The following is a 13357-nucleotide window of genomic DNA, read 5'->3' as shown; positions in this document are numbered from 1 at the left end:
CTGAAATTGCTGAAGATTAACATTGGAAGTTATTTCATAGTTAGTTTACACTTCAACTGATAGTACACACCAGTTCCATGTGTTTTGACTACGTAAAAACTTTCGTCGGTATGTCTGTACTCGAATCTGATACCTTGCGTTTCCTAAGCACTGCCCTTCTATTCGATTTCAATCAGAAGAGTAGGCTTACTGTCCTTCAAAGCCAGGCTCTCCGGTTCAAATCCCTGTGCGGCTCTCAATTTCAGGTTGTCACGAAATTTCAGCAGAGCGGATATTTCGAAAAAAAAAAAAAGTAACGGATTGATTTCGTGAGTGGCATCAGTCTCCGGAAGGAAGGCGTACGCGTGAGTAGTCCAGAACGCAGCGTAACATTACACACTAGAACACAAATGTTGGTGTCGACATGTCCCAACACTATCGGTCGCTCACGTTACTCTCTACGTGCATTTGCAGCGCAAGCAAAGCCGCCCGTGTGTACGCCGGCGGAACAATAGCGATTCGCACCAGGCGCAGTGGAGACAGGTGTTGTCTCGCGCCGGTTCAGACTAGCAATCGATCACCAGCAGCCAGAGAGTATTTGGACAAGTGCTCCTACGCGCGTCATCGCGAGCGATCGGAGTACACCGACAGCTGTGGTGAAATGATTCCGCTGAATACAACTTGTGTACATACAATCTATTAACAGAAACTGAGCTGCGTGGAACGTCCTGCGAGTCAGCGTGCGTCACGCAACCTCCTCGACGTCGCCTGCCTGTGCTTGCTATAAGAAGCTGACACCGGGAACAGAGCGACACTCTCAGTACAGCATCCGTCGTCTGAGCAGCCTTCTCTGACAGGTACACACAAGCTGGTAGCTGACTATAGAGTTCTCAAGTAGTCTTTATCTTTCTAGTGCAGTATGCTTTCTTCGTGGTGGCACGACGTCTTCGGAGCGCCCTTTCCGTGGCGTCTTTCCTGTTTCGGCATCGTCGCACGGTGCGCACTCGCAAACCGTTCGTCACTCCGTCGTCTTTTTAACCTGGATGGAGAGCAAGATCTCACACACAATTTTATTCAGAGAAATATGCACGTTTTGTTCCATATGTTAGAATGTTCTACGGTCGAGATAGCGAACAAGAGCCCAGTGTTGAGTTAGATTATAGTGGCAAACCACCTAAATTTACACTCAGAGAGACGATTTCAACAGATCTACAGTCATTAATGCAATGTGGCAGTTCAACCTGTGTCTGATTCAGCCCGCTGTTTTACGGTGCAGCGAAGTACTTGTTGAGCTACCTAATCAAGTTTTTGGATGGCAGCCAAATTCAGTAGATTCATTGTGAAATGAAATATCGTGTGGCTAAGGGCCCCCGTCGGGTAGACCGTTCCCCTGGTGCAGGTCTTTCGATTTGACTCCACTTCGGCGACCTGCGCGTCGATGGGGATGAAAAGTAGATTCATTATGCAAAATATGGACACATTTTAGATCCGTTATTTGGCACCACATAGTCCAAGGAGAGCGACACTTGATAAAGACGGACTCATGAAACTCTTGCTGTAAATTTGGTCTACGAAATTCGTGTCTGCTTTTCCCGTTTAAACGGTCGCGGATAACAGTTTTGTTGAGCGCCTGTAGCACAAAAACACAAGTAACATATCAGGCGGCAAGGCGAATTGGTTCAAATGGCTCTGTGCACTATGGGACTTAACTTCTGAGGTCATCAGTCCCCTAGAACTTAGAACTACTTAAACCTAACTAACCTAAGGACATCACACACATCCATGCCCGAGGCAGGATTCGAACCTGCGACCGTAGTGGTCGCTCGGTTCGAGACTGTAGCGCCTAGAAAAGATCGGCCACCCCGGCCGGCCAAGGCGAATTGATTTCCCGGCCGTAGCGGGAACTAACTTGGGTCACATGATTAGGTACAGTCATTTTCCAATACGAAGTGCGGTGTTACAATGACTTCGCGGGAAGCTGCGGCTACCTACTGTTAACGTCGCTAATTTTACTGATGATGAGAAAAAGAAAGGTGTGATAGTGCCGGTAGAGAACGCTAAACCCGTTGCCGATAGCTGCTTGTTTTGGAGGTCTGCTGTTAATATCCTTCTCTAAACACTCCGAATAATTTTCAGTTATGCCTCATATCCGCAGGTTACGTGTGGCAGCTAGCGACTGCTCTCCCCTATAGTTAACTTACCGTCCGTCAGATAACCGGGAACATGTGTTACTCACTTGGAATCCTACCGTGTAACTGCTATCAGCGGGACCAAAGCGCTTTTCTGCATGTAACTACGGCATGTCTGGAAAATTCTGTGTTCACCTCACATATGAGCCTTTTACACACCAATATTTACATAATTCGCAAGTAGGTGGAGGAAATGAGTTTTCTTAATAGAGAAACGCATTAAATTAGACAGAACTGTTGCAGAATATATCAATAAGTTCGATGACGTAGGGCAACAGATTCGCAATAAGCAAAAGAAAAAATAGCTGAACGAAGAGGAGACAGATCTCTTAACAAATTTTGTGACACGTTTGATTGTCTGCTTTCGTTACTTTCTGTAAGGAGATGCGCATGCATAGTAAAGTGTTCCTTGCCGCGCGGGATTAGCCGAGCGGTCTAGGGCGCTGCACTCATGGACTGTGCCGCAGATCCCGGCGGAAGTTCGAGTCCTCCCTCGGGCATGGGTGTGTGTGTTTGTCCTTAGGATAATTTAGGTTAAGTATTGTGTAAGCTTTAGCAGTTAAGTCCCTTAAGATTTCACACACATTTGAACATTTTTTGAAAGTGTTCCTTATTACTTCGTGCTGTAAATACTCCCATGGTAGGTGACTAATGTTTAATGGGGTTTATTAAAACGAGAAGAACACACTTTAATTTTTTCGATTTTCAAATTTTGTTGCGATCTGTGAGTCGCCTTTGTAATGGCAGTTTTTGCGTTGACACGAACGGGATCAACGCCCCAAAGTGCACGTACTGCCTGTCTGACGATTGCCAGCGGCTACGAAAATTTATATTATTACAGATGACTAGCACCGGGCGGACTCCTCGCTTCTGCAGCTGCTTTTAAACTGTTCCTTAAGGCAAGTTTTCGCATGATTACTTGTAATTTTTATGTTTGCCTTCCATAGGCCGGTGGCAGGATGGCTCTGTGGCATATCCTCATGAAGGTCGACTACCGTGAGAAAATGCCAAAATAGCCAAAATTAACCAGAAATGGAAAATGAAAAATAATTGAGTCGATGGCGTAAATGATCTACTTTCAGTAATTTTGTGGGACTTTGGTACCTGCTCGAGGGAAAGTAATAGAACACAGCATGTCGTTCTTAACTCAGAAATATTCACATGTGAAAGTAGCTGCTAGCATGCAAAGACCTAGTGAATAATTATGGTAGCTCCTTGGCACATTTTACAAATGATGCTGTTGTATACAGAGAAGTCGTAAACACTAGAAAATTGCAGCGAAGTGCACGAAGACCTGCATCAGATCGACGTTTGGTGCAGGGTTTGTCAATCGACCCTCAACGTACCTAGGTGTAACGAACGTACTACGTATAAGTACATGAGGAGATCTATTATTGTTTGATTAATCTATTGCCGAGAAATGCCTGGAAACAATTATATTCATTACATACCCAGGGGTATGTGCACGGAACGTCTACGTCAAACGAATTGCAGATGCCAGATGGAGATTCACTGGAAGAATCCTCAGTAGTCCACCTACGAAGGAGGTAGCTTTCAAAACCCTCGCTGAGTGTACTTCTCAGTATGAGCTAATCACCCAACAAGGTCGCGTGTGTTATCACGGCTTCGTTCCAGAGGCGCGAAAGTGTTACGGAGATGGGATGGTAATCCAGCTTCAGTGGCTGACGCCACAAGAGAGGCGTTATGCATCAATGCGTAGCTTACTATCAAAATTCCAGGATCGTACTTTAGTGGAATAGTCAGCTAATACAATGGTTCGTTCGCACATGTTGTTGTTATTGTTGTTGTTGTACTTGTCGTTGTCGTCGTTGTGGTTTTCAGTCTGAATATTGGTTAGTTGCAACTCTCCTCAGTACTGTATCCTCTTCATCCACTGCTAACTACTGCAACCACCACGCACTGAAACCTGCTTGGTGTCGTCGAGTCTTCGTCTTCCCCCACAGTTTTCATCCACCCACAATTTTCCTCCATTATCAAATTGGTGTTGCCTTTTTGCTTCAGGATATGCCCTACCAGCCGATCCCTTCTTTTACTTGGGGTGTGCCACAAATATCTTTTTCCCCAATCCAGTTCAGCATCTCTTGTTTGGCTACACAATCTACCCATCTAATCTTCAGTATTCATCTGTAACACCACGTTTTAAAAGTTTCTATTCTCTTCTTGCCTGAAGTGCTCATAGTCCACGTTTTTCTTCCATGAAAGGCAACACTTCAGACAAGTACCCTCAGGAAAGACTTCCTAACGTTTAAAATTGTTTGGTTCCAACAGATTTTTCTTTTTTGAGAAAGATTTTTCTTGCTACTGACAGTCAGCATTTAGTATCATCTCTTAGGCAACTTTACTTCCCAAACAGTGAAACCTGTAACAATTTTAGTGTCTCATTTCGTAATCAAATTTCCTCAGCTTAACCCCATTTAATTCGACTACAGTCCATTACCATTATTTTACTTTTACTAATGTCGATCTTATAACCTTTTCTCAAGACAATATCCATTTCATTCAATTTCTCTTCCAAGTCCTTTTCCGCCTCTGACAGTATCACAATGTCATCGGCGAACATCACAGTTTTTATTTGTCCTCCATCAACTTTAATTCCCATTCCAAATTTTTCCTTGTTTTCGTTCACATCTTTCTCAATGTACAGGCTGAGTAACAGCGAGGACAGGTTATAACACTGTCTCAAGTCCTTCCCAACTACTGATTCTCTTTCACGACCTTCGACTTTTGCAATTGCAGTCTGTCTCTGTACAGATATCTGGTGAAAAAACAATAAGAGTGAAATTAGAGAGTATCGAGATCGTACTCAGACTTTTCATCAGTCGCTCTACCTGCGCGCCATTTACGATTGGTACAGGGAAGGGGGAATGACGCAGTGCTACACCAAGTATATCCGCAACACACCATAAGGTGACTTTGGAGAATAGATAGAGATGGGGATGTAGATATTAGTAACAATGGCTTTTGTGCCGTCCTGTTTCTTCACAGTCTCCGTGCCACGCGTTATATGCTTTTGCTTTTTGTTAGACGACAACACAAGCGAAGGAGTTTAATTCAGATGGTGTGGTATCTACGCGGAGGAGATGTGCGTTTGGCAATGCTTATTTACAAGGCAATTAAAATGTGAGCCGCAGATAATGGAGTAGAGTATGCGGTATTTCATCTATATCTATAACTATACTCTGAAAATCATTATAAAGTGCATGGCAGAGGGTGCTTCCCATTATAACAGTTGTTCGAACTCCTTCACATTTCATGCACGTGTGCAGCGTGGGAAAAATATTTAAGTAGGTCTTTTCGCGCTGTCTAACCTCGCCCTCGCGATCTCTGCAGGATCGATACTTAGGGGGTTCCTAGATTCATTACCCAATGCTGACTATTGGAACTTTCTGGGGTCATCTTCAAGCAGCTGCCAGGTCAGTTTCTTCAGTCTCTTTGATACTCTGCCACGCATCAAACAAACTTGCGGACCATTCGTGCAGCCTTCTTTTTGTATACATTCTACATCCCCTGTTAGTCCTATCTGATGCGGATCCCACGCACTTGAGCAATATACACTCCTGGAAATGAAAAAAAGAACACATTGACACCGGTGTGTCAGACCCACCATACTTGCTCCGGACACTGCGAGAGGGCTGTACAAGCAATGATCACACGCACGGCACAGCGGACACACCAGGAACCGCGGTGTTGGCCGTCGAATGGCGCTAGCTGCGCAGCATTTGTGCACCGCCGCCGTCAGTGTCAGCCAGTTTGCCGTGGCATACGGAGCTCCATCGCAGTCTTTAACACTGGTAGCATGCCGCGACAGCGTGGACGTGAACCGTATGTGCAGTTGACGGACTTTGAGCGAGGGCGTATAGTGGGCATGCGGGAGGCCGGGTGGACGTACCGCCGAATTGCTCAACACGTGGGGCGTGAGGTCTCCACAGTACATCGATGTTGTCGCCAGTGGTCGGCGGAAGCTGCACGTGCCCGTCGACCTGGGACCGGACCGCAGCGACGCACGGATGCACGCCAAGACCGTAGGATCCTACGCAGTGCCGTAGGGAACCGCACCGCCACTTCCCAGCAAATTAGGGACACTGTTGCTCCTGGGGTATCGGCGAGGACCATTCGCAACCGTCTCCATGAAGCTGGGCTACGGTCCCGCACACCGTTAGGCCGTCTTCCGCTCACGCTCCAACATCGTGCAGCCCGCCTCCAGTGGTGTCGCGACAGGCGTGAATGGAGGGACGAATGGAGACGTGTCGTCTTCAGCGATGAGAGTCGCTTCTGCCTTGGTGCCAATGATGGTCGTATGCGTGTTTGGCGCCGTGCAGGTGAGCGCCACAATCAGGACTGCATACGACCGAGGCACACAGGGCCAACACCCGGCATCATGGTGTGGGGAGCGATCTCCTACATTGGCCGTACACCACTGGTGATCGTCGAGGGGACACTGAATAGCGCACGGTACATCCAAACCGTCATCGAACCCATCGTTCTACCATTCCTAGACCGGCAAGGGAACTTGCTGTTCCAACAGGACAATGCACGTCCGCATGTATCCCGTGCCACCCAACGTGCTCTAGAAGGTGTAAGTCAACTACCCTGGCCAGCAAGATCTCCGGATCTGTCCCCCATTGAGCATGTTTGGGACTGGATGAAGCGTTGTCTCACGCGGTCTGCACGTCCAGCACGAACGCTGGTCCAACTGAGGCGCCAGGTGGAAATGGCATGGCAAGCCATTCCACAGGACTACATCCAGCATCTCTACGATCGTCTCCATGGGATAATAGCAGCCTGCATTGCTGCGAAAGGTGGATATACACTGTACTAGTGCCGACATTGTGCATGCTCTGTTGCCTGTGTCTATGTGCCTGTGGTTCTGTCAGTGTGATCATGTGATGTATCTGACCCCAGGAATGTGTCAATAAAGTTTCCCCTTCCTGGGACAATGAATTCACGGTGTTCTTATTTCAATTTCCAGGAGTGTACCAGGACGGACCGCATGAGTGGAATCTCCTTTGTAGATCGATAGCATTTCTCTAGTACTCAACCAATGAAGCGATTTCTTCCACCTGCTTTACCTGTGACTTAGCATGTATGATCGTTCAATTTCATATCACTACAGACTGGGACAGCCAGCTTTTCGTATGAGTTGACCGACTAGAACTGTGACTCGCTGATATTGTGTCATAGGGTACTAAGTTTTTTTCGTTTCGAACGTTGCAAAATTTTACATTTCTGAACATTTAAAGCAAGTTTCTAATCTTTGCACCACATTGAAATCTTATCAAGATCCTGTTGAATAATAGTGCAGTTTTTTTTAGGCAGTACTTTGCTGTAGATAACCGCACCGCCTGCAAAAACTCTAAGGAATTATCTGCCATGTCAATATACAACATGGACAGCAAGGGTCACAACACTCTTCCCGGTGGGACACCTGAAGTTACATTTAGATCTGTCGATAACTCACCATCCAAGACAACATGCTGTGTCCTCCTCACCAAGGAGTCGTCAGTGATAAATTCGCTTGGTACACTGTACGACAGTACTTTCGATAGTGAGCATAGTTGTCAACGGCTTTTGGAAGTCAAGAAACATTGCACCTTAATGGCTGCCTCGATACGTGGCTTTCAGGATGTCACGTGGGAAAAGCGCGAGTCAGGTTTCATACGATCAATTTTTTCGGAATCCATCGTTGTTGGCATGAAGGAGGTCGTACAGTTCGAGGTAGCTCATCACATTTAAGATCAGACTATGTTCTAAGGTTCTGCAACAAATGGACGTCAATGATGTTGGGCAGTAGTTAGTGGGTCACTTTTGCTAGCCTTCTTGTAGACGTGTGTAAGCTGTGGTTTCTTCAACTACTGGTTACGATATTTTGTACGAGGAATCTACGGTGTCATCTTCTTCTTCTCTTCAGGTAATAGGAGAAATTGCCTGTTACGTTACCCATCGTTGCCGGGGTCTTCTTCTATCTTCTCTTCCTTGGCACTTGTACACTACTGGCCATTAAAATTGCTACACCACGAAGATGACGTGCTACAGACGCGAAATTAAACCGACAGAAGAAGATGCTGTGATATGCAAATGATCAGCTTTTCAGAGCACTCACACAAGGTTGGCGCCGGTGGCGACACCTACAACGTGTTGACATGAGGAAAGTTTCCAACCGATTTCTCATACACAAACAGCAGCTGACCGGCGTTGCCTGGTGAAACGTTGTTGTGATGCCTCGTTTAAGGAGGAGAAATGCGTACCATAACGTTTCCGACTTTGATAAAGGTAGGATTGTAGCCTATCGCGATTGCTGTTTATCGTATTGTGACATCGCTGCTCGCGTTGGTCGAGATCCAATGACTGTCAGCAGAATATGGAATCGGCGGGTTCAGGAGGGAAATACGGAACGCCGTGCTGGATCCCAACGGCCTCATATCACTAGCAGTCGAAATGACAGGCATCTTATCCGCATGGCTGTAACGGATCGTGCAGCCACGTCTCGATCCCTGAGTCAACAGATGGGGACGTTTGCAAGACAACAACCATCCGCACGAACAGTTCGACGACGTTTGCAGCAGCATGGACTATCAGCTCGGAGACCATGGCTGCTGTTACCCCTGTCGCAGCATCACAGACAGGAGCACCTGCGATGGTGTACTCAAAGACGAACCTGGGTGCACGAATGGCAAAACGTCATTTTTTCGGATGAATCCAGGTTCTGTTTACAGCATCACGATGGTCGCATCCGTGTTTGGCGACATTGCGGCGAACGCACATTGGAAGCGTGTATTCGTCATCGCCATACTGGCGTATCATCCGGCGTGATGTATGGGGTGCCTTTGGTTACACGTCTCTGTCACCTCTTGACGACACATTGAACAGTGGACGTTACATTTCAGATGTGTTACTACCCGTGGCTCTACCCTTCATTCGATCCCTGCGAAACCCTACGTCTGAGCAGGATAATGCACGACCGCATGTTGCAGGTCCTGTGCTGGCCTTTCTGGTTACAGAAAATGTTTGACTGCTGCCCTGGCCAGCACATTCTCCGGATCTCTCACCAATTGAAAACGTCTGGTCGATGGTGGCTCGTCACAGTACGGGAATCGCTACTCTTGATGAACTGTGGTATGGTGTTGAAGCTGCATGGGCAGCTGTACCTGTACACGCCATCCAAACTCTGTTTGACTCAATGCCCAGGCGTATCAAGGCCGTTATTACGGCCAGAGGTGGGTGTTCTGGGTACTGATTTCTCAGGATCTATGCACCCAAATTGCGTGAAAATGTAATCACATTGCAGTTCTAGGATAATATATTTGTTCAATGAATACCCGTTTATCATCTGCATTTCTTCATGGTGTAGCAATTTTAATAGCCAGTAGTGTCATTTCTAGACTCTAAGGGGAGTCTGCCACTCTCCATTCTTTCAAAGTGTTCGTCTCACTTTCTCCTATAATCTAGAATTTTAACATTTAGGCTAAAAATTACTAGTTTTTCTCCAATGTCTTGATAGTACAATAATTGAAAGTTATCCGCATATTCGGTAGAGAATCCGACAGGGATTCCTTCAGGCCCTCGAGCTCTGTTAAGTTTCAGCGGTTTGAGCTGTTTATCGACGCCACTGGCACTGACACCTTGCGCAGGCCAGCAATGTCGGCGGTGACGTGCAGCTCGTGCTCGTTCTACGACGCTCCGCTGATCGGCGAGGCGTGCGGCAGCTCGTTCGTGGCGTTCATGACGGCGCTGCAGGCGCTGGTGCAGGCGCGCTGCGACATCTCGGACGCGTGCCGGCGCGCCGGCCACGACGCCTCCTCGCTGCAGGCCGGCGCTGACGTCCGCGGCGTGCCGGCGTACGACTACGTGGTGGTGGGCGCCGGGCCGGCGGGCAGCGCGCTCGCCGCCAGGCTCAGCGAGGACGCGGCCAGCACGGTGCTGCTGCTCGAGGCCGGGCCCGAGGAACCCACCATCACCGAGATACCCACCTACGCCATGTCCGGCGTCGGCACCGTCGTCGACTGGAACTACACCACGGTAAGCCGGCGCGGCTCGCAGCGACACCGACTCAAAGGAAGGCCTCGGCGCTTGTTCGTGACGTCACGTCAGCTAGGCACGGCGAGCGCCAGGTCTGTTGCAGGCACACTCATAATGGTGGTGTATCCCTCTCTGACACAGGAAAATGTGAAACTACTGGTGGTAGTTGACCAAAACACATTGTTCTGAGAGATTTCTGCAATCAATTAATTGTGCAGTTCATTACACTTCTTAACAAATAGTGTACTCCTGAACTTAAATTTCCACCTGTTTTAAGGATTGACATACAAAAACAACTTCATGGTCCAGCAGCAACAGAATTCGTGCTTCTTTGCCTTATTTGTAAATCTGAGGAAGTTACGTTTGTACTGGGTTGCTTTTACAAGAAACTGTGAACATATTGGTGCTCTTCTTTAGGTATCTTGGTTGACTATGGGGTGAGGAGCACTGAATGTTAATGAAATATCTTGCGATTCTACACGTTGGGTGAGGGTGTGGGGGACAGAAGAAGAGGCAAAAGAGAGATACTTGTTTCATCAAATAAAATTTTTTTATCTTATAAAGTTCCTCGTTTCAGTTGCAAGAGGAGAATATTTATCTTTTCTAATGTGCGTGTTTAAAAAAGTTTAAGCTCAGCAGTATTTTCGATGTATGAAGCTATTTTGTTTCCTGTTTAGAATTCCTTTCGTTGAAAACGACTGTAATCTAATGACTGGCACATTTGGACATTTACACATTTCAATTAGTTCACACTTCCAGTGACGATGTCAAACGAAAATAAATAAATAAAAGTAACGAGTTCATTGTAAGGGGGTTGAGGTAAGTTTCGATGACAAAATGGATCAAGTAAATATAGTTACTTGAATGTAAAATTTCCGAAGCTTGCAATGGGGCAAAGCATCCTCTCATATTGATCTACGTTTGTTTCGACAGGATTCAGCAATACAGAACTACGATCTTCATTTGTAGCTTTACGATAGTAAGAAAATCTTTCATCTAAATAAAACTGCAGAATCCAAAACAATATCAAACATTTTGTCCAAAAATAAGAGATTTATAGTGATAAGCACGCCCAGGCGTTTCTGCCTGCAACAGACCTGGCGTTCGCCGTGCCTAGCTGACGTGTCGTCACGAACAAGCGCAGAGGCCTTCCTTTGAGTCGGTGTTGCTCGCAGGCGGGAATACGGGACCAGACTTTCACACTGCAGCAGACTGAAGGAGGGCGTGCTCATAAGCTGCAAATGGCCGTGCCGCAGTGAATACACTGGTTTATGTACGAGGCGCATTTTTTTTAAGTAAGCACCGTTTTCAAATTAAAAAAAGACGTGCTAAGATATCTGAATAATTTTATATTTTCATGAAAGCCTGTACCTTAATCTACTTTTCTACATAATTTCTGCCAATATTGACGCACTTGTCATAACGTTGTACCAGTTTTTGAATACTGTCCTCATAGAAGTCTGCCGCCTGACTTGTTAACCACTGCATCGCCACTGTTTTGACTTCGTCATCGTCTTGAAGACGCTCACCGCCCAGTTACATTTAGATCTGTCGATAATTCTCCATCCAAGACAACATGCTGTGTCCTCCTCACCAAGGAGTCGTCAGTGATAAAATTCGCTTGGTACACTGTACGACAGTACTTTCGATAGTGAGCATAGTCATCAACTGCTTTTAGAAGTCAAGAAATATTGAATCTGATTGACTGCCTCGATCCGTGTCTTTCAGGATGTCACGTGGGAAAAGCGCGAGTTAGGTTTCATACGATCGATTTTTTCGGAATCCATAGTTGTTGGCATGGCCGCAAGATCGGGGCTGTACGGAGGATGGTCTAGACTTTAGAGTTTCCCATCGAAAAGATGTGATGAGATCTTCGGTCTGATTCACCACATGCGGACGAGCATTGTCTTGTTGCAAAATGATGCCCTTACTCAACTTCCATGGACTGTTGCTTTGATTCTGGTGTGACATAGGTCACCCACGTTTCATCGCCCGTTACAATTTGGCTTAAGAAATCATCACCGTCGTTGTGGTACCGCTCAAGGATAGTCAATGCACTGTCTAAACATTTGGTTTTGTGCACATCCGTCAACATTTTCGGTACCCAACGTGCCCACAATTTTCGGTAATTGGAGTGCTCGGTCCCTATGACATACAAAACACTACGAGAAACATTAGGAAAGTCATCCCGTGAGGAGGAAATCGTAAAGCGTCTGTTTTCTCTCACTTTATTGTCCACTTCCTGCACCAAATTTTCCTTAACGACCAAAGGACGCCCACTCCGTTGTTCATCATGCACATTTATGTGCCCCTCTTTAAGTGCTCTCACCCACTTTCTTACCATTCCATCACTCATAATGTTTTCTCCGTAAATTGCACAGATCTCACGATGAATATCGATCGCTTTTAGGCCTTTAGCAATAAGAAATCTTATAACAGACCGTACTTCACAGTCGGCGGGACTCACGATTATCGGAGGCATCTTAAACATTCAGTACACAACGTAAACAAGGAAGAATCAGACTGTAATGGTGTCAGTGCGTAGATTAAGGTACAGGCTTTCATGTAAAAATAAAATTATTGAAATATCTTAGTACGTCTTTTTTTAATTTCAAAACGTTACTTACTTAAAAAACACGACTCGTAAGATGGTGGATGTTGAGCACAGCCGGACATGGCCACTGTTTGGATGGGTGATCATCCGGGTAGGCCGCGCACTGTTGACAACTTTCCCTTTACCTTCACGGCGGGGGTTGGGGGCTGGGGTAAATTAGAGGTGATGGCCCTGATCACCAGTTTTTTCGCCAGTATCCTGGATTAAATTTGAAATTTCTTACGAAGTGATGGCATGCAATACTGTTGCACGGGGACGTTAAACTCGGTGGACCCCTTGGTGCTGTTTGGGAGGAGTATTCTATGCCGGCGCCACATGACATCACACTAGGCACACATCCATTACAGTCAACTGCACTTAACACAACAGCACATAATGCTGACGCTTCGTGAAGGAAAGGTGCCCATCGCTGCGAAGGACAGAAAATATCTTTCGAGTTCAGGCAGCTACACCTGCCCTTCTTGGTCTCCCAGCCATTCATACTATACGAGTGTACTTAGACATAAACTTCTATCAAATTAACTTTTGTCATGAGGTT

General features: G+C 46.4%; 1 protein-coding gene across 1 annotated transcript in view; it reads left to right on the top strand.

Moving 5' to 3' along the window:
- Nucleotides 1-699: 699 nt before the first annotated feature.
- Nucleotides 700-13357, top strand: part of LOC124613956 (glucose dehydrogenase [FAD, quinone]-like) — a 39476-nt gene continuing 26818 nt past the window's right edge. Inside the window, exons 1-2 of the mRNA XM_047142734.1 lie at nucleotides 700-836; nucleotides 9818-10205. Coding sequence (XP_046998690.1) covers nucleotides 9825-10205 — 381 coding nt within the window. The 5' untranslated portion in view covers nucleotides 700-836; nucleotides 9818-9824. The remainder of the gene's footprint in view (nucleotides 837-9817; nucleotides 10206-13357) is intronic.

Source organism: Schistocerca americana, chromosome 4 (assembly GCF_021461395.2).
Source record: "Schistocerca americana isolate TAMUIC-IGC-003095 chromosome 4, iqSchAmer2.1, whole genome shotgun sequence".
NCBI lineage: Eukaryota > Metazoa > Arthropoda > Insecta > Orthoptera > Acrididae > Schistocerca > Schistocerca americana.
The sequence above is the reverse complement of the archived record's forward strand: the minus strand, read 5'-3'. Positions and strand labels throughout refer to the sequence as shown.